The following is a 22,520-nucleotide window of genomic DNA, read 5'->3' as shown; positions in this document are numbered from 1 at the left end:
GCATAAAATAAATGATTCGTATATATAGGTGAAATTTTCAAGGTTAAATATAGGAAAAAATTATTAACCGTAATTAATCTGCCAAGTATTGGAAAGTCGTCACATATGGAATCAATGGGAATCAATGACATGATTCAGATGATAGGTGTAGGATATAGAGTGATAGGTTCAAGATTAGGATAGGATATAATTATGATTAGGATAAGATGATATGGGTTCAAGGTGACCCGAGATTTCACAAAATGAAATACGGGACAATCGACAAAAAAGATCAACAAAGAAGGCTACCTAGTGTTAGACCTGTGAAAATTATAAAGTATTGGAAGGGAGGGTGAACAAAAGAATGAAGAAGAGAAAGAAAAGACGAAAGAAAAGAGATAAATTGAGAAGAAAGAAAGAAGAATTAAAGGGGAAAAAAAGAATAAAAGAAAGTTAGAATAAAAGGATTAAAGAAAGAATAAAAGGCAGAAAAGGGTTTCCGTCATTCACTGAATACAGAAAGAAAAAGAGAAAGGGAAGAAGAATACATGTGTGAATGACATTTTTTAAACAACACGTGCCCCCCATGCCCCCCCCCCCGTAGTTACGCCACTGTTGCGATGTATTGGGTTAGCGATAAAAATCACCGCAGAACTTGCAAAAGTTTATTTATCGATTTCATTGTTGTCTCTACTTCGTTATCTGTTTGTTATTTTGATGAAAATTCGTCACTTTTGAATACATTTTGTTCAATAATCTCAAATACGGGACAATAGGTGTCACGGGAATGGTTTGTCGGGACGCCGGGACAAAGAATCAAAATACGGGACAATCCCGGGAAATATACGCCGGAAATACGGGACGTCTGATCACCCTGTATGGGTTGTGTGATATAGAGCTGTAAAGATGTTCATGTATTAAATAAAGTCTCAGGGGCGTAGATAGCGGGGGGGATGGGGGGATGCATTCCCGGCCAGAATTTTAGGTGGGGGGGGGGTGGTGTGTACAATCATCCCCCAGGTTTCTGGGGGAAGAAGCAAAACTATACAGTAATAAAGCAATGAATGCTAGTTAAAATCAATCAATAATAATAGCAGTAATAATCATAACGTACAGCAATGACAAACATGATCAAAATTGGACTTTTATTCAGAGTCAATCATCTTATGCATTTACAACTTGCAAGTTTTAAGTAATAACAACTGTCTTGCGTCGTCATATACATTTAAGGATCGTTATTCAGAGTTTCACCAAGTACATTTCCTTATAATAATTATGTATTTGCAAAGGAGATAAGTTCAAAATATTTCATTACAGATTTAAGAAAGTGTCGCTTAATCACTCCCTTTCAGAGCAATTGCTTTCATAACACATTAACACTGTTCAAACGAATTAATAAGAAATTACCTATATATACACATACACTGACCCTTTTCCCTGCTGGCCATGTCCTCAACCCCTACTATGCAAAGGCAAGGTGAAATTTTTCAGTCTCTAAATTAAGGAGCGAATTAGTAAATGAATGATTTTGGAATGAAAGTGCAAATTTTGGATGGCCTCAGTGATATCCGACGGGTTTTTTTCACTCAATATTCACTCTTTCATATATTCACTCCTTAAAGAGTGAACTATTTCACTAATTTTTTCAGAGTACTTTGCGCTTTTCAAAGAAGGTAGAATCATCCAATATATAGACATGCCTTAATTCACGATGGCAGATCATCAATCCATGGATAAGATGAATTTATGGTCTAAGATCACAGAACAAGCCTAACTCGACCCTCAGCGTGTTCATTGTCGGACCTTTGACAAAAAACATAGGCCTACTCATCTCGCGCATTTACGCGATAAAAATTTGACTAATTTCTAGACAAGATTCAATTCAACCTTGTGAATTTCGGTCAATGTAATGACGTGAAATTGTCCAAGCATGTCGCAAGCAAAGCGTTTGAAAACGTCTTATATATATATATATATATATATATATATATATATATATATATAAAGTATGACCCAGCTATAGGGATCATCCCCCCAGGTCTAAGGACCTGTCTACGCCACTGTAATATTTTGACGAAAAAATGAAAACATTCACTTGAAACATCAAAAGATATCTTCTTTGCGACACTTTATTAAAATAACATTTTTAAAACATTAAACGTAAACAACATTATAATGTTTTATAAATTTTGTTTTATTATTTCAAAATGTATGGCTTGAGCAGAAATGATTAAAAACGTTTTTAGAACATTAAAACATCATAAAGATAATTGCAACTAGACATTTTATTAATATAACATTGGGAAAATATAATGGCATTGGGAAAAACATGTTTAAATGTTTTTTTTTTAATGTTGCAGCTTAACGTTATGGAAATGTTTTATAGCAATGAGAAACCCTACATTTTCATGATTTTAACATTTCTGTAAAATATTTTTAAGATGTTTGATATGGCTTTGACCAAATATTTTTATGATATTTTGTCAATGTTTTTTTTTGTTATAGCTATCCAGAATAGCCGATGGATATAGGCATAATACCGAATCTGCCGCGGAACCAAATCTGAGGTGCGCCTTTAAAACCGGTACCGGTAGGATGGGGGTCGGGTGTCCGGACACTTTATATTTTTAAAGCCTTCTTTTTTGTCTTTGGATTAAACTAAAAATATGAATTAAATAATTGCAATCATCTTCTATTTTGTTCTCTATAATATTTTCTAACATTTTGCACTAAAAATTGATGAAACTTTGCTTGTATTTTTTTTCCAAATGCCCCGACTTTCTAAAATTGATCTTCCGGACACACATCCTGTCCGGACATAGCCGGCCAATAACGATCATATCAGTGCAATAACAAAAAAACGAGTAGGCCGGGCCTAACTTAGATCTGACTACCGGTACCTTAATTGTTCTTTCTGGAGGAATCTGGGTCTATTTAAGGTTGGAATTGTGAGTTTTTTCTCCATTGAATAATGTCATATTGAAGTCATAAACTAACAAGCCGTATAATATCCTAGTTATTTTCGTGAAAAACTTAAGCGGCGAGGAGCGGTACGGTACCGTCGCTGAGGCCTGAGCTGACCGCGCCAGGGTGCTAGCTATAGCTCGGCCAGGCTAGGCCTGTGTTCGCAATGAGGTCCAAACATTAACATGTATGCGGGGGTCTAACACAGGGAGCCCGACCATGCGCCCAGGACTCGCCCGTGTAATTATTTTAGGCAGAGGGTACTCTCCAAAATGGGGTAGAATGGGGTTGCAATAGCACCCCAAATAAAAGGGGAAAAATAAACTATGAGTATGCACTTACCTCAATTATTATGGTATTTATTATGGATGAAGGTCAGTGACGAATCCTGACATCAATGCACTGGATTTGGACCCTTTTTTTAATTGAGACTCATTGAGTCGAGGAAAAGTTGTGTCTCGTTCGTTCTCCTTTCAAAATTGTAAACAAAATGTCTGATCGATACTCAGAACAAACGCGACAAATAGAGGTCTAACTTTTCTCTTATTTGAGGGTCAAGTTTGTGCCTCGATGTCGGGATTCTGTGTCACGATAGACCTTCAATTTCATCCATATGATACAGATCTAATGGAGGTATTTTTAACTCTTCACAAGATATTTAATACTAAAATTCTAAATTCATTAAATTTGTTATTTATGACAAATTGTTAATTAATCTTTTTATCATGTGCTATTGTGCGACTTATAAACTCGATGAGCTATTCAAAAGAGAAAAACTAGTAGCCAACATTTTACTTCTATTCTTAAACATTTGTAGATTTAACTTCTACCCCATCACAGGTAGGAGTATTATGGATCCTGAAGTCGTCCAGCAAAGGGAACTCTGAAGAGGATCTTTGTCTCAAATCTCTACTCTAGTCATGCAGAGAAGGCCATACGAAAAAGAAGGGCAACATGGAACTATATTTTGTATTGAGAAGATGTGATGTTTCATATCATATGCTCTGTAAAGAATGCAGAGATTGTATACTGTAACCAGAGATAGGAGAATGATGTAGGATTGCATCAGTCCAGAAGTTGAGAACAGTGCTCCCAATTCCTGTTCAGTCATGGAAATGATACCATCAGTTCCCATCAATATTTTTATCAAGGAAGAAAAAGAAGAGACCTTGTTGGACACCGAGGGGAATGAAGATGAGACCAAACATATTATTTCTGGGTACACCATCAAGAAAGAACTTGAAGAAGACGGGGAAGAAGAGGAAGGTGGCGTCTTGTCAACAAATCAAGAAGGGTGTAAGTTTTGTTGATTTACATTTCAACTGCACTGCGAGACTGCTTTAAAAACATTTTAGTAGTCTTTGATGTTCATTAACAGTCATTGAAAAACCTATTTATGTTTGCATTCATTCTTCAAAATAAGGATTTTGTTTTGAATAGTTCACTGATTCTGACCTTGACTTTCATGAAACGAAAAGTGATTTTCACTTATGAATTTGCTCTGAACAATCTGATACAAAGATTTTGATAGCATAGTATTTCAAAATCAGTCTCACTCTTTGTTTGATTTAATGCTCCTCAGATTGTGAAATAAAATCACTCAGATCACATACGGTATCATTTTACTTTGAGAAAACCAAACACTATTGTACAACATTTTTATATGAGGTAAATTGGGAAGTAGGAGTTTATTTCAACAAAATGCATTATGACATACCCTCAAAAAGCATCTGGAAGTGTTATCTATTTAACTCTTAACATGCCACGCACACTACTAAGCCAATGCCACAGTGCTAATCCGATGCTAATCCCCTGTGCCAGCCACAAAACCCCCCTTTGCCACATTGATTTTGGGATCGCGAGTCGTATTCACTCCTTCCAATAGTCATGATTACAATTGCTTGTAACTCTCTAACGATTAGTTTATCCACAAAATATTGTGTAGTAAAGTTGTAGGAAATTTCATACCCCTTATAATGATGTCCTCATTATGTGGATTGGTTATTATCTTTACCGCTAAAATATGAGTTTTATCAAGTAGTTCCATTTTGTGGAGTGTTTTGTATGGATCAAAAACCTAGGTCTCTTCTCTCTCAGAGGCGGAGCCATATCTTGTAAAAAATGTAGAAATACTCGAAAAAGTCGAAAGTCGAATGTAAACCGCGTGAGTAAGTTTATCTGTCAGAAAGCAGAGTTCACACTGCACACAATAGTGCTAATTACGGCGTGCATGCGATGCGCAATACAATGCAAAACGGCGTAACAATGATTGTTATTCCGAATGTGCGCAGTCATGCACGAAGCAGGCGAGGGTAGGAAACAATGCAAGCACAAAGCAATCAATAGTAGGCGTGCGAGCACGAGTGTGGCATGTTATAGTAGGATACGTAGCGTGCACGAAGCACTCAATGAGTTAAAGTCATGAGATTTGGTTATTTGGTTTGCAGTAGGACTGATCCAGTGAGTGAATCTGTAAATTGCTTTCAGAAAATGCAGGTGAAGGATAGTGTGCCTAACCAGAGAATTTTCATTTATTTCAGGGGAAAGCCATGGCAGTTTAGAGTCGGGTTCAGATGGAGATGAAGTGGGAAGCACAGCCCATAGTCCTGAGTCAGGTTCTGATGGAGATAAAGCAGAGTCTAAACGGCTTACATCAGAAGGTAATTTTTAATTTACATTAAGACAATGTGACTAGCCATCCCAAAACCTACAATAAGTCACCTGGGTCCCGTAACATAAAGGTTAGCGATTGATCGAACACTTGATTTTCACAATTGATCATATGCTTGATTTTCACGATTGATTGTACACTGTAGTCAATGGAATCAATCGTAGAAAAATTCCCATGATCATAGCTAAGTTTCTTGTTACGGGCACCAGGTGGGTGTTTCACAAAGCCGTTCCTATTAAAGTTAAGAGAGACTTTACAAACGACTGGAGATCCATTCTTTTGGTAAGTAAGAAAGGATCACCAATTGTTCTCAAAGTCACTCTTAACTTACGAACAGCTTTATGAAACGGCTCCCTGGGAAGGTTCTCTATAAATAGCTTAAACAATGATATGGTCTCCAAAAAGTGAAAATTAGAAAATTAGCTACCGGTACTTGAAAGAGTAAGGGTTTTCTCTTTAGTTAAGAACTTGCATGATTCAGTTTTGCCAAGTTGTACATAAAGCTTATTAAAAAATCATGCGCAACTTGATTTTCAGCCAATCAACAGCGCGCATTTGAGACTTGCGATTGATTTTTTGACTTGCGTTGAAACGCAACTCTTGCTGCAACGGGCCCCAGGAAGACTTATTTGTCTGGTGCAACACTAACACTCATTTGGCTCTATGAGGGCATGAATATTGTAAATATATAGCTTGCAATTTATGGTGTACACATGGATAGTCTTTTATGTATGTACATGTAGATAGTAATTATTGCAGTCTCATATAAGAATTATGAGAAAAGGATGAAAAAAAATTGAGAGCTCTATATGGAAGTGACACAAGTTTTGAAAACTTCTGTGTGAAGTACACATACTTTTGACTGTAACATGGATGGAGATTCAATGAAGCTAGGCATTTGGAATGTGTGATACACATTTACATATGCCATTTACATGTATAGAAGGGCACTGTAATCTAACATCTACTTTTCACCTGTTCTGCTGCAAGTTCATGCCCACCTTTTTGGCATGCAAAGTAAGATTTGTTCAATGCTTTTTGAGAAGACATCTCTCATTTAGTTTGCATGTGAACGTAGACAATTATAATAGATTTTCGCCTGTTTCTGTTCTGTATTTATATCTTGTAAATGAAAACTATACAGATTTTCACCATTTTGTGTCTTTTTTTCCACTGTACTGTGTACTATGATTTTAACTAAAACATATGTACCAAAACTATAGTTTAAATAAGGACATATACAAAAGATGTACACAGGCTCCTGACAGGATTGCTCATACAGAGTCAGATGCTCACTATCCAACCTCTGTAATTTCTGCCACTTTCCTTCTACCTTAATAGCAGCAAGGTTGGGTCGTTAGCCTTATGGATTTGTGTATTTTCTGGTCATCCTTCCATTATTCTTGACAGGATGTGCCATTTGCATGCTCAATGTTGATTGGTTATCACTTTATTTTTAAGCAATGATTGTAATTTTGGATGAGAAATTACAGTTAGATTGGTATGACTCAAGCTGAGATGCATGCTCACTTAATATGTGACCGACGCATTTCAGCATTAATTACCAAAAGATTCTTTGGTTATTTCTCTTTCTTATGCCACCATCAGATATCATTGACACTGGACATGGATCGGTAGGACATACATGTAGTTCTTCAAACAGAAGTGGAGCTATATCCAATCTAGGCATACATTTTGGAGAAAGGCAGAGTCAGTGTTCTAGTTTCAGTGAAAGTTTATGCGAGGCTAACCTTTCCAACCCTGATATTATAACATCACACACAGAAGAAAAGTCATTTAAATGTGACCTATGTAAGAGAGAATTTTCAGCGAAAGGCTCTCTAAAACGTCACCTCCTATTCCACACAGGAAAAAAGCCTTTTGAGTGCTGCTACTGTAGCAAGAGATTTCCTCAGAGCTGTGATCTTAAACGCCATCTCTTGACCCACACAGGAGAAAAGCCGTATGAATGCCTTTATTGTAAGAAACGATTTTCACAGAAGGGTGACCTCAAGCGCCATATTCGAACGCACACCGGAGAAAAACCACACAAGTGTTTAGAGTGTGGCAAAGGGTATGCTAATAAACGCGATCTAAATCGTCATCTCATCAACCACACTGGAGAGAAGCCATATGAATGTACAGTGTGCAAGAAGGGATTCTTTATGGAGGATTCTCTCAATTGCCATCTCTTAACCCACGGCTCTCGGGAAAGACCATATGAATGTTCATTCTGTAAAAAGCGATATTCTTACCAAAAGCGTTACAATCTTCATCTCTTGACTCACACTAGTGAAATGCAGTATCAATGTAGCTATTGCCAGAAAGGATTTTCGAAGAAGCAGCATCTTAAGCGCCACCTACTGATTCACAATCAAGAAAAGCCTTATGCATGCCGCCATTGTCGGGAAAGCTTTGCTCAGTGTGCTGATCTTGAATCCCATGTCATGACTCATACTGGAGAAAATCGCTTCAAATGTTTAGATTGTGGGAAAGAGTTTTCTCATAAAGGCAATTTAAACCGCCATGTTCTCACCCACTCCGAAGAAAAACCATTTAAGTGTTCAGACTGTGGCAAAGGATTTTCTCAGAAAGATAAACTAAAGTGTCATCTTCTATCCCACACAGGAGAGATGCCATATAAATGTTCTTACTGTGTAAAAGGATTCACCCAGAAAAATCATCTAGATCGCCATGTTCTCACCCACTCTGGGGAAAAACCTTATGAATGTTCTTACTGTAACAAAGGATTTATTCAGAAACATCATTTAAATCGCCATCTCTTACGACACTCAGGAGCAAGGACAGTGAATGTTTAGGATGTGAAAATTGATCTCCTAAAAGATGATATCTGAATTGTGCTGGCTCTGTGATTTGCTCATGGTTATGTATTAGAGAATAAATCCCCTTTAAAACCATTGACTGTTGCCATTGTTTCCATGCTATAGCTCTAGGGATTATCACACAGTGATATAAAATCTACCTTAAGTTTTCCAGGGAAAAGTTTTATGAATATTGATGATTTGAAGTACACCTAACCAACACAGTCTAGAAAGAATTTCGATGTCAGCCTAATAAGGAAATCCAGAACTTGGATTCAAAAGTTTATAAGTAAGTCCATATAAATCGTCTATCACCCAAATTGTAAATTGTCCTTTATTTTCGGAAATATTTTTCCTCTTGTATGTAACAAATTTTAAACAAAAAAGTTGATCATGCTATTTTCTCTAATTGTGTTTTTGTATTAAAAGTTCAACATTGTAATCCATTTTAATTTCCTAAAAGCCTGATGTGTTTATGCATAGTTTTCTCCTTAACCTCTAGAAAACCTCCAGTTCAATATTGAAGAGTAAATTCAAATGAATGATGAGATAACATTATTTTGTTTTTTAAAAGAAATAATGATCAAAAGTGTTAACTCTTTTTAGGCTTATTGGACATTTATTTTTGCCTAATCTTATCTACAATATTTTGAAAAGAAAAATCCTATTTAAATATATATCTTAATGTAAGTGGTCCCATGGTCTCTGTCATGCCTCAGTTAGTGAAGGTGAGTCAAGTACAGTCAAAGTGGTCCAAGTCAGAATCTCCAAAGTGAAATATTGTATGTCAACATGGCATATTATACAAATAATGCATTGCGTGCGCGATGTGCAAGAAGATCTGATCCAATGTCTGAAGGATAGAGTGTGCGTGGTACATGTGTTTTCAAGTGGATTGTCGAGCAAAGAGTTTTTTTAATTTTATTTATTTATTTTTTTTTGGGGGGGGGTTACTATAGGCTAAATGTACAAACATGTGCGTACAAGTTCCTTTTATCCTGCCACCCAGTTGACCCAGTGAGCTCCCCAAAGATCCTACCTTGATACTGTTTGAGCATCATTGCACATACCATCCCCCCAAACATCCACCTCCGTACACCATGCCACATAATGCTGTGCACAACAACTGCACATAAGGGATTCCAGGCAAAAATAATATTTTATTTTGGGGGCTACTTTTTACAACCTACTGCCTAAATCTGCAACATTGGATGTCGACGAGCTTATGACCCGTCAGTGAATGGGTAATTCAGGGGCCCTTTTGTATTTCCCAGGGCTTGTTTGAGCATTTTGGGGGGCATACATTTGTAGGCGGATCCAGGGGGGCCGAGGGGTCCGGGCCCCCCACTGGCGGAACAAAAAAAAAAAGGGAGAGAAAGAAAAAAAGGGGAAAAAGAAGGGAAAAAAGAAGAGGAGGAAGGTGAGTGAATAAAATAAGATAAGGGGAAGCCTTAAAAGAATAACTTAAAAGAATCTTTCATGTTACTACACTTGTATATAAAATTTTCGCTCGCATTGCCTGTTTGGTGATTTTAATATCTGGTTCAATATGGAGTTTAAATATCAAGTTTGGACGTCGATATACAAAACGTATTTCACCTCGGAAATCGAACTTTCATCATTTTTGTGATTTACAAATTGATTTTTAAAAAGTGCTCTTTAAAAATTGTTAGTTTAATGGTTTGAATATTAACAGTTTGATTTATCAAGTACTTATTTTTGTCATGTATTCCATATCGTTTTCAAAATATCCCTTTTCAGGTCCGATTGTCAATACGAATCAGCTAGCGCTGCATGCTCGCATTTTGATCGGCGATTTATGTATGTCACAATTATAAAAGAAACTACTTAAAATCCCCTTTTTCATGACAGTTTATAAAAGAATTTGGCTAGCAATTAGCGCTCGCATTAATGGTTAAAATATATAAACTGATGCATCATATTTATAAGAACAAAAGTGATTGAAATGTCAAATTTTCAGGCCACAATATCATCAGATTTCGCGCCCTCATTAGGCATTAATGAATAAGATATTAATTTAATAATCATATTGTCCCTTTTGTTTCATCTCGCGCTTAGCAAGTGGAATAGGAAGATAGTCATCATTTTCATATGAAGACATGACCTAAGGATGTCCCAGTCCTATGTCAAATCTCAAAATAGTAATAATGAAAAATCAGCTCTTTATTAAGTGCCATCCATATCCACCTCACAATTTTCCTACAAAGTGCTTGAAATCTAGGTCTGAAATTGACTATTTTCTTTCAAATCGGAATATCAAATATTTAAGTTCGTGCTCGCATTGATTTTCATGATTAAAAAATATTTAGTATGCCTCAGATTCTAGGTCTAAATAATGAACACGCGCATGCATGTTTATTCGGATACTCATTTTTTTCTCTATTTAAATCATTATCCAGTTTCAGATCACAATATAAAAAAATTCTGCTCTGGCTCTGTGCTCGCATTATTAATGTAGATTTTACAGAACTTGAATAGAGTGTCCAGTTCTTATGTCTACATCTCGATTTTTTCCGCTCGCGCTTTGAGCTCTCATCAATAGTTTAGTTATATAGCTATCCTGTTCACCATTACAAAAATTGATTAAAATTTTCCATTCTTTATGTAGAAATGTCGAAAATTTTCAGCTCGCGCTTAGTGCTCGCTTATTTGATTGTTGAATGTAACGTCTTCATGGCTAATTGCAAGCAGTCCTTAACAGGTACCCTTTTGATCAGTTCAAAACGTATATAAAAATTTTCCGCTCGCATTATTAATAACAAAACATTCCCCAGAATGTTCAAATTTTTAGGAAAAAATGACACGAATTCCCCCAAAAAAATTTAGCTTGCGCTTTGCGCTCGCATTATATAAACGAGGATTATGATATTATATATTTATGTTCATCTAAAAGAACATGGACCTACAAGTAGGTCTATGATAAGAATAAAGCTAAAAAGTAACTATTAGGACTACCCCTTCAAAGAAACCAAAAATCTTCTTCGAGCGGCCGATCGGGGAAAATATGGTTGAAAATAAATTCTGGGCCCCCCTACTGGCGAAGGCTGGATTCCCCCTGGGGGGGGGGCAAAATCGCCCTGAGCCTCTGTGTCTCAAACTATAGCTATATCAGTAAGCAAAATATACTATATTTACAAGAACATTGATACTATTCGACTCTGTTTGGACTGTATTAATCGTTTAAAATGAAAGGGTCTAGGCACGGAAACTGAAACTATCATACATGCCAGTCATGTGATGTACACCAAAATACTGCTCGATCTCAGAGTTCAAGAGCAAAATGAAATGTAGCCATCGGACCTGTAACATGACATTATACTTTTATTCAAAGTCACCCCTTTTCCGTATTTTGTCAATTATGGGAAAATCTGTTGATTTAGAGCCCCTAAAGAGGGAAGGCGTCAGTTTTTGTCTCACCTGCGAAGCAGAGTGAGACTATAGGCGCCGCTTTTCCGACGGCGGCGGCGGCGTCAACATCAAATCTTAACCTGAGGTTAAGTTTTTGAAATGACGTCATAACTTAGAAAGTATATGGACCTAGTTAATAAAACTTGGCCATAAGGTTTATCAAGTATTACTGAACATCCTTTTAGAGTTTCATGTCACATGACCAAGGTCAAAGGTCATTTAGGGTCAATGAACTTAGACCATGTTGGAGGGATCAACATCGAAATCTTAACCTGAGGTTAAGTTTTTGAAATGTCATCATAACTTAGAAAATATATGGACCTAGTTCATGAAACTTGGACATAAGGTTAATCAAGTATCACTGAACATCCTGCATGAGTTTCACGTCACATGTCCAAGGTCAAAGGTCATTTAGGGTCAATGAACTTTGGCCGAATTGCGGATATCTGTTGAATTCCCATCATAACTTTGAAAGTTTATGGATCTGATTCATGAAACTTGGACATAATAGTAATCAAGCATCACTGAACATTTTGTGCAAGTTTCAGGTCTCATGATTAAGGTCAAAGGTCATTTAGGGTCAATGAACTTTGGCCGAATTGGGGGTATCTGTTGAATTACCATCATAACTTTGAAAGTTTATTGGTCTAGTTCATTAAACTTGGATATTATAGTAATCAAGTATCTCTGAACATCCTGTGCGCATTTCAGGTCACATGACCAAGGTCAAAGGTCAATGAACTTTGGCCGAACTGGGTGTATCTGTTGAATTACCATCATAACTTTGAAAGTTTATGGATCTGATTCATGAAACTTGTACATAAGAGTAATCAAGTATCACTGAACATCCTGTGCGAGTTTCAGGTCACATGATCAAGGTCACAGGTCATGTAAGGTCAATGAACTTTGGCCATGTTGGGGTTTTTTGTTGAATAACCATCATATCTCTGTAAGTTTATTGGTCTAGTTCATAAAAAGTGGACATAAGAGTAACCATGTATCACTGAACATCTTGTGCGAGTTAGAGTAGTATTCAAAGTCAGCACTGCTGCTATATTGAACCGCGTGGTGCAGGTGAGACGGCCAGAGGCATTCCACTTGTTTTCTTTCTATGTAGCTGATGGAAAATAAAGTGACTTTACTCTATACAGTGCGTATCAAAAACGGGACAGTTTTGAAAAGCCTCTAATTTTTTTCAAATTATCATATCTATATTTTGATGTTAATAGAAGCTCTGTGATCTTATCTTTCAAATGCCATTTAGAAAAATAAATTTCATTCATACTTGAGCGAACACTGGATGTTTTTTTGTCGGGGGTTCAAAAGGAGTCTTGCGCAAAAAAATTGCAGAAATAAAAAAAAATGATTATTAGAGTTTTGGCTAATCAGCAGACTTCCTCTTAATCTTTTCACCATCTTTGCCATCATTTTCGAATTATGCTGTCATTTACAAATCTATATACCTGAATTATTTTGTTTTTCATTTAAACTTCTTTTACCTTGGAATTTTCCTTCATAAGTAAGAAAAGATTTTTGTCAATGTAAGTAGATTTGCATTATTAATTGGGAGAATTTGTACTTATTCAAATCCTTTTATTATGTGAAATAAATTATGTTATGGTATACGTAAAAGACATGAATTATATTTTCAAGGGGTTATTGAATCTTTCACCAACTTTAATTATGTATTGTGCTTGACAGGACAATAGGAAAGGATTCATGTCTTTAAATGGCAATGGTGTATTGAGTAAATTTTGAAGGAGCAAAATATGGCAGATCGGGTAAAATGTATTAAAAAGTTGTGAAGCGAGCAAGCAAACATTTCCATTTTTTATAAAATATCCAACTTTGTAATTTTGACGTAATATTCAGAAAATATCATATTTCACTTTCTATGTTCTCTTATTTTCTTTCCATTTTTTTTTCTTGGTCATAATTTTTTTTATTTATTTATTATTTTTTTTAATTTGGGGGAGCACCCGAGCCCCATCCATCAGTATGTCACTGTTCAAAGGCACCATGACCTTTGTAGCACACAATGAAAGGATTTGAATAAAAAAAAACACGCTCTCCCATACTTCGGTTTAAAAAAATATTCTTGCCTAAAGAAGGAATATTCAAAGCTAAGAGAACATATTAAAACCGAACAACAACATAATTATTCAAGCAAATAAGTAGATTTGGAAATGGATTTTGACCGCATAATTCGAAAATTATGGCAAAGATAATGAAAGTCTGCTTATTCGCAAGAAGTCCGATCATCGTATATTATCATTTCATGTCATTTTGGAGCAAGCCTCCTTTTTAACCCCAGACAAAAACATTCCGTGTTCGCTCAAGCATGAACGAAACTAAATTATTTTAATGGCATTTGAAGGATAACTCTTCAGAGCACCTATTGACACCAAAATATAGAGATAATTTGAAACAAAATTTTTATAGACTTCAAATCTGGCCCTTTTTTATACGCACTGTAGTGGAAACGCCTTTTGCCTCAGTGGTGACTCAACCTTTACCCTTTTTGCGCCAGCTGGATTTGAGGACATAACTGAATGTGAACAACTCTATAGTGGGAATATTTTTCGACATTTACTTCGTCATTTGCTTAAATGGATCTTTACCAATGTTAAAATGTGGAAAATCTTAAGGATATTACAAATGTATCATTTTACAGGATTTTTTTTACATGTGTAAACTTTTTTTTGATTAGCACTGTGAAGCAGAAACACCGTTTTGCCTCAATTTAGACTCCAAATTGGCAGGTTTTCCCCATAAATTAGCAAAATACGGAAAGGAGTGGGTGACTTCAGCAGCCCCTTGAGGGGGTAGGATTCGATTCGCCAGCACTCCTTTAAATGAAGCAGATAGAGGAAAGTCTGCACTTTCGTCTCCAGGTGGTTTTAAGACATTGAAAGTGGCTTACTATACATCAGAAACACATTTTTCATCAATGAGGACTCCGAATCGGTAGATTTTTGCATAATTGTCAAAATATGGGGAAAGGGGTGGATGACTTCAGAAAAACCCTGAGGGATATGCTTTGCTGTGTCAGCACTTCTTTATAAATTATTTAGCTGATAGAGGATTTTTGTTATCTTCAAATGGATATGAATCCATTGCTTAGCGCTGAGAGGCAGCTTGCACAACCTTCTCTGAATTCATCTGAATTTTACTATATTTCTTCTATACGGATGAGTGTTCTTTTTTTAAGTGTCAAGTTATTATGTGCCATAGATTCAACTAGACCAAGATTGAGCATTGCTGGTGCTGTTTTGATGATCTTTTTTCAAATTTGATTTTTGGCTTTCTTGCTGTGTGCACTATTAAGTATGGTAGACATCTTATCATGTACTTCATTCAAGGTATGTAGTTATTCAAGTAGTATTTAAGATCCAGACATGAATGGAATGTTGGAGCAGCTAAATGGCTACAATGAAGCTGCACAGTCATCTATTGTTGGTTATATTGTTATTCAGTGTCTGTCCACCAGATCCTAATTCTAAAGAGATTAGGTTCAGTCTTTGTGGGAGGACTGAATGGTTGTCAGGAGGGCATGTGAAGTGCAAGTATATTGGAAAGTCAATTAATTACTATAGTAATTCTTGTGCTTCTTTTAGAATATCCCTATTGCTCCTTGCAGGTGATATTCACCCAAATCCAGGCCCTGATCCTCTTTCCAGTAGTAACAAGGGTGGTGAAAATAACACAGAAATAAATCTGAATTTGATTCCTAATAAGTGTCAGTATGTGTATACTAGGGACAATCTTTTAGAGTTGAATTGTGCTTATCGACTCCCCAATGATGTCTGGGCAAACATTCGTTCCCTTGGTTTGGGGCGTTCTTGTAACTATACAAGGCGTGGAAGAAAAGATGGGACCAAGGCAAAACAGAAAAGAGAAGCTCCAACCTTAGGGGTTGTTGACACTGGTTCCCTTAAAGAATGTAAGTTATGCTTAGTTAATACTAGATCAGTGTGTAACAAGACAGATATTGTTATTGATCACCTAATTGAACATGACATCGACATTATGTGTTTAACAGAGACCTGGTTATCAGACACAGAAAAACATAAAAAGACAATCGGTGAATTAACACCACCTGGATTTAATCTAATTCATGTACCTCGCTCCATTCGTAGCGGTGGAGGAGTTGCCATTATACACCATTCTTCAATCAAGAGTACATTTATGCAAATGGAACACACTGCATCCAGTTTTGAGTGTATGAGTGTTACTATGAAGTTTGATGGAACAAAATTTCCCATTATGCTTGTTGTTATCTATAGACCACCGTATAGTCAAAAGAATAAAGTGGGGTTTAATGTCTTTTTTGATGAATTTTCTGATTTTCTAACGTCCTTATTGTCAACTTCAAGTAAGTTGATTGTTGTTGGTGATTTTAATATTCACTGGGATAATCCTGCTAATCAAGAGAACAAAAAGTTTTCTGACTTGAGTCTTTCAACTTAAAACAGCACGTAAATGAATCTACTCATGAAACTGGTCACATTATAGATTTTGTGATTACGCGTACCGATGACGAGCTTATCAGAGCTCTGGAGGTGTCATCTTTTCTTACTGATCATGCTGCAATACACTGTAATTTGAAATTAACTAAACCTATGAGAAACAGAAAGGTCATTTCATACAGGAAGTTCAAAGCCATTGATCATGAAAAGTTGGCTGTTGATATTCTTACCTCAGATCTTCTCTTACATCCTACTTCTGATGTCAATACTCTTGTCAATCAATATGATTCTAGTCTTCAGTCTATCTTGGACAAACATGCTCCATTAACAAAAAGTAAAGTAACAATCCGACCGAGGAATGTCTGGTATACATCTGACATAGCGGAAGCAAAACGTTTACGTAAACGACTTGAGCGTCGTTGGCGAGCTGAGAGAACAGACATAAATATAGAAAAATTTACTAAACAGCGCCTCTTAATTTGGCATATGATAAAAGATGCCAAAGCAAAGTACTTGAAGGAACAGCTGTCCAATTGTAAATATAGTGGACAGTTTTACAGAGTTATTGATAGTGCTCTTCATCAAAAGAACAAACCAAAACTGCCGGAACATATATCTCAATTAGACCTAGCAGAACGTTTCAGTAATTTCTTCGTATCAAAAATATCCACTATCCGGGATAATTTAGACTCAATGCATGGTACCTTATCTCATAGTGTTGAAGAATGTGATTCCTCACATACAGCTACTCCTATAATGAAAACATTTGAAATGACAACCGATAAAGAAGTTAAGAATATTGTGACCTCTTATCCTGCTAAATCGTGCTCATTAGATCCAGTTCCAACCTGGGTTCTTAAGAAACATATGAATCTGTTGCTTCCAATAATCACAAAAATTATCAACATTTCTCTTGAAACTGGTAAGTTTCCTCATGATTTCAAGCAAGCACTTGTCACTCCTCTCTTGAAAAATCCATCGTTAGACTCAGAGGAATTAAAAAACTATAGACCTGTCTCAAATTTAAAGTTTGTGTCAAAGATATTAGAAAAGGTTGTTGCTGTGCGTCTCACCAACTATTTCTTGGATAATGAATTGTTTGAACCTTTCCAATCTGCATATAGGAAATGTCATGGGGTAGAAACTGCTTTGGTTCGTGTATCAAATGATATTCTTCGTGCTGTTGATGACAAGAAGGCTGTTTTCCTCCTGCTTGATCTTTCGTCAGCATTTGATACTGTTGACCATGATTTGCTATTGGATCGGTTGAAATATTGTGGCATAGAAGGAGTTGTTCTTGATTGGTTTTCATCTTATCTTCATGATAGATCACAGGTTGTCAAGATTGGTGAAAATATGTCGTCTCCTGTTAAACTTCCTTTTGGAGTGCCCCAAGGTTCAGTTCTCGGGCCGTTGTTTTTTGCCATCTATTCCAGTCCTCTTGCAAAAATTGCGCATAAACATGGCATAGACATTCATATGTATGCGGATGATACACAGTTGTATACAACCCTGCTAGTGAGTTGTCTGCCAGGCTTCGTTTACAAAATACAATAGATGATATGCGGTCATGGATGCTAAACAATAAGTTGAAATTAAATGAAAGTAAAACAGACTTGTTGATTATTAGTTCTAAATCACAAAGTCATTTGATTAAGGACCGGACTATACAGGTTGGGGACTCCTTGATTAAAGCCTTGTCATCAGTTCGAAATCTCGGTGTCGTATTTGACGAACATAATCTATGGATGCACAAGTAAAGAAAATATGTCAATCGGTATACTATAATATTCATAATGTTAACAGCATGAGGAAAGTCCTTGACCATAAGTCTGCTGCTATGCTTATACACTCATTTGTACTATCTCGATTAGATGTTGGAAATGCTCTTCTTTTTAATATAACCTCACGCAATGTTAATAAACTTCAGTATGCTCAGAATACAGCTGCCAGGGTTTTAACTGGTACATCAAAATATCAACACATCTCACCAATTCTCCAAAAGTTATGATTGGTTGCCAATCCGGAAGCGTATAGAATTTAAAATACTTCTTCTCACTTGGAAAGTGTTTAATGGTTTGGCACCAAAATATCTACAAGACCTTGTCACGCCTTATGCACCAGCTAGAAGCCTGAGATCATCACACCAGCAACTTCTTAAGACTCCCAAGACACGTGTAGCATATGGTGCACGAGCTTTCTCTGCCTCAGCACCTTCTCTCTGGAATAATTTGCCATTAAATTTAAGAATTATACAATCACTGGAGACCTTTAAATCCAAACTGAAATCTTATCTTTTCTAACAGTATTAGTTATTGGCACTTTGACACTCATCCAAACTTTCTCATTCTTTCTTTTCTTGTGCGCCTCGGAATAGAATATTTCTAGATAGATGGCGCTATATAAATGCCTATATTATTATTATTGTTATTATTATTATTATTAAGTGGTTAAAAAACAAAAGTGGTATACTGAAAAGGGGAAAAACGCCATTTCCCTCAACGGGGCTCCCAAATGGCGAATTTTCCAAGAAATTTGCAAAATACGCAAACAGTGAAGATATTCCAGCACTTCTTTATATGAAGAAGATATAGAAAAGGCTACTTTTTCGTTTCCAAGTGGTTTTTAAAACGAAAGTGGCTTTCTATAAAGCAGAAACACCTTTTTGCCTTTATGAGAGCTCCGAATTTACAGATTTTCCCATAAATTGGCAAAATATGGAAAAGGGGTGGGTGTCTTTGGCAAACCACTGAGGGGATAGGCTTTGCTGTGCCAGCAGTGCCAGTGCTTGTAGGGGAAAATCTATTTTTTTTCATCCCCAAGTGCTTATAAATCAATGATAGTGGTTTACTGCAAAGAGGAAACGCCTTTTGCCTCAATGGGGCTAAAAAGGGCGAAGTTTCCAAGAAATGGGCAAAATAAAATAGAGGGGTTGGTGACTTCGGCAGCCCCTGAGGGGAAAGGATTTGCTTTGCCATCACTTTTTTATATGTAACTGTTAGCAAAAAGACGACTCTTGCCTCCAAGTGGTTTCAAGACCACAAAAGTTTTTATTTCTCTAGCAAAAACACCATTTTGTCACATTTGGGGCTCAGAAAAGCACGGTATTTTAATAGTTAAGCTATGGATAATACTGTCATGAAGCAATGCACTATCCTTGTTAATCTATCCCCTTTCGTGTCGAATGAGGATATTTTGAATTAGTTTTTGCTGTTAATGACAAAACAGAAAACTTTCAACGCACATGCAAATTTTTGACTCCAAAACATGGACATTTTGGAATAAATTATCACATATTTTGAAAAAAATATTAACCAATCAGTCCAAAAAAACGATTGCAAATCGATTTTTAACTCCTAGGTGATAGTATTCACTTAAAAATGTTCTATTGTGCACAAAATATGAAAACCATTAAGGATAATTTTGATAGCCATCTTGGGTTCATGCAAATTAGATGCATTTCCCCTATTTTTGATAGTTTGGGACTTTTAGTATGTTGTACTAGGGACCTCACATAAATGCATTGTGGTGAAGAAAAAAAAAGCTGTTGCAATTTGTTCCAAGTTTGGCCAATTTTTGTGCTAAAATGTATTCTTCAATTCATGGAAACAGAAAATCTGCGACAGATGCATGTCCGTAATCATGAGCCCTGTTGCTATTGTAGTTGCCATATTTTTTTTTATCTTTGCAGTTTTTATTCGTCTAAAAAACAATCAAAATATACAAAGCATATATCGTTGCACTTTAATAGAACATTGATACACACTGTGTAAGTACATGAAAAATATCCTAGATAAATTGTTCTGTACTCAGAATAATTTAACCTTTTACCCCAGTCCTGCCGACAGGACGAAAAGGGTGCGGTGTATTACCCAACGGTCCACGGTCTTTTGTAGTTGTCATAATTGGCAAAGTTACAACAGTTGTAACTCTTTATGAAGCGGGCCCCTGGTAAACTGTATTATCGTCATACCCTACATGTTCTACATTAAAGCAAAACCAGGACGTGTTTTATGATCTTGGACGTCGTTATATTCGTCGGTAGTGCCTATACGGTAAAACCATTAGGATAATCGAGTGATAATTGCTAATTTTCAGCAAAATAATCTATGTCCATGCAGGCCAATTATTGGCAAATAAGTAGTGAAAAAAGAATAATAATAAAAAAGACCAGCATTATCCTTCCGAATCGACATCCATTCATCGTTTACAAATATAGTACAAGATGTCGAGTTTAAAAAACATCGTTTCGCAGTTGAATGTATGGAGGATGGCGTGTTTGTTCCATCTATGCCTTGCTTTCCGTGCTGTACCGCTTTCCACTCCGGTGATCATCGACGATATCGCAAAGGGTTTGCAAACGACCACGGCTGAGGTCGGAATGATGTTCGCAAGTTTCTCAATAACTTTTGGTATTTCAGGTAAGGCTCGGATCGTTTGAGAACAAAATATATATGTTATTATGATATCTCTTTATAATTATGTGCACGGGAAAAACTTTTTTTTCAGTCCGATACCGCATTTCAGATATTTACCTTGAGATACCTATAGAGGGAAGATGAGTCCGAGCATGGTGTGACGGTGACTATCATTGCATGTAATATACGTGTTTAGGGTCCAATTTGCGAGGGTATAAGGCTATAATTTTTGCCCAAAAAGACAACACCGCAGGTTAAGAGCCCGATTTGCGAGACTGAGGTGTGGATTAGTCTACAAATGTAGACCCACATCTGCAGTGTATACCTCAGCTGATTCAACGAGTCTGCATAGCAGACTAGGTCTACTGACATGACTGAGGCAAACCAGTAGCAGATCCCACCTCACGAGCCATTCAGAGTCTGCATAGCAGACTAGGTGTGGATGGTGCAGGGTGTCATACTAAAAAAATAAAATAAAATAAAAAAACCAATGATGAAGGTAAAGATAAAAAAAACGACGCCCGTGACATAAAACAAAATATCTCTGTACTTGTTCAGGGGTTAATTCAGGGAATACTTGACAAGGGTATCGCTATACTTAATGGGTAGGGTTTCACACGCCAGTACTTGTTGAGGGGTGCATTTTCAGAATTTTCAATTCATTTATTTCCTCTTTAAATCTGTTTACATTTACAATGATGACAAATTATAACATTTAAATCAATTTTTATGATACAATAATACCATGAAATGGAAGGAGACCAACTAAAAAGCACAACTAGTAGAGTAAAAAAAATGAATATATAAATAAAAATATAATATAAAATAAAGAAATAAACAATATATATTTAATAAATAAAAAATAAAAATAAATAATGAAAATAAACAAATGTCTTCTGTGCAAACGATGTTCTATTCAGAGGTAAATGAAAGGAACTCGCCTGGCGAGTGAAGTGCTTATGAATCGTATCATTTTTTTTTACAAACATATCATTAAGAGGTAATGGTAAATTGTTTATTGATAAACATGTACATTAACTGTCCGAGTTGAAAAGAATACTACCTTCAATACTTTATTTCTTAAAAACAGAATATTTGTATGTGCCCTGAATTCTGCATGAAAAAAAGTCTATTAATTTGAGAATCCTGCACTTTTAATCAAATTTTAGGCAAGATAATTATCTCCTTTGCGTTCGTAGGAGAGAAAGACATAGAACTTTGATTTCTATACCCCAGATATTGATGAAATGGGAGTGCGTTGGAAAATACTTGATTAGAAGTGCCCCCCCCCCCCGGGGGGGGGGTCTGGAGGTGTCTTTCTCTTCGGATCGCCCAAATCGGCTTTGTGAAACAGTTGAACGATATCTCGTTCTTCCGAAGAGCGGTTCTACCAAAGACCATTTTAGGAAAACCTAAAGAGGCGTAACATGCTCGTATCCCTGATTGAGGGTTTACTTCAATGACATTGCTCGATCCGGCGACAATTGCTCCGATGGAAAATCTGTACGTTAAGCCAAATTAAGCCTCTAACGTTTCATGCCCACTAGTCCAATGGAGTTCCATTTCTGGATGACTATACCCTTACACGCTTCAAAAGATATCCTAAAAATACGGGGGTTTTCATTCAAAAGATAGTTTTTGTCAAACGCTCTGGCTGATGTGGGTATCGGGGTTTGGCTCATGAAAGAACAATCTTTAAAAAAGTCGGTATGTCTAATGAAGCGCAACACTGTTCTGAAGCTCACGCTTCATGTTGTGTTGTATTTCT

The 22,520-nt window shown here is 36.4% G+C and overlaps 1 protein-coding gene across 1 annotated transcript; it reads left to right on the top strand.

Moving 5' to 3' along the window:
- Positions 1–2,819: 2,819 nt before the first annotated feature.
- Positions 2,820–8,433, top strand: LOC121409721 (gastrula zinc finger protein XlCGF46.1-like). Its single transcript, XM_041601630.1, has 4 exons — positions 2,820–2,927; positions 3,784–4,239; positions 5,484–5,603; positions 7,223–8,433. The coding sequence occupies exons 2-4, from the start codon at positions 4,053–4,055 to the stop codon at positions 8,431–8,433; spliced, it is 1,518 nt and encodes a 505-aa protein (XP_041457564.1). The 5' UTR covers positions 2,820–2,927; positions 3,784–4,052.
- The last annotated feature ends 14,087 nt before the right edge of the window (positions 8,434–22,520 follow it).

The sequence above is a fragment of the Lytechinus variegatus genome, chromosome 2 (assembly GCF_018143015.1).
Source record: "Lytechinus variegatus isolate NC3 chromosome 2, Lvar_3.0, whole genome shotgun sequence".
Classification (NCBI taxonomy): Eukaryota; Metazoa; Echinodermata; class Echinoidea; order Temnopleuroida; family Toxopneustidae; genus Lytechinus; species Lytechinus variegatus.
This window is presented reverse-complemented; position numbering and strand designations above follow the sequence as displayed.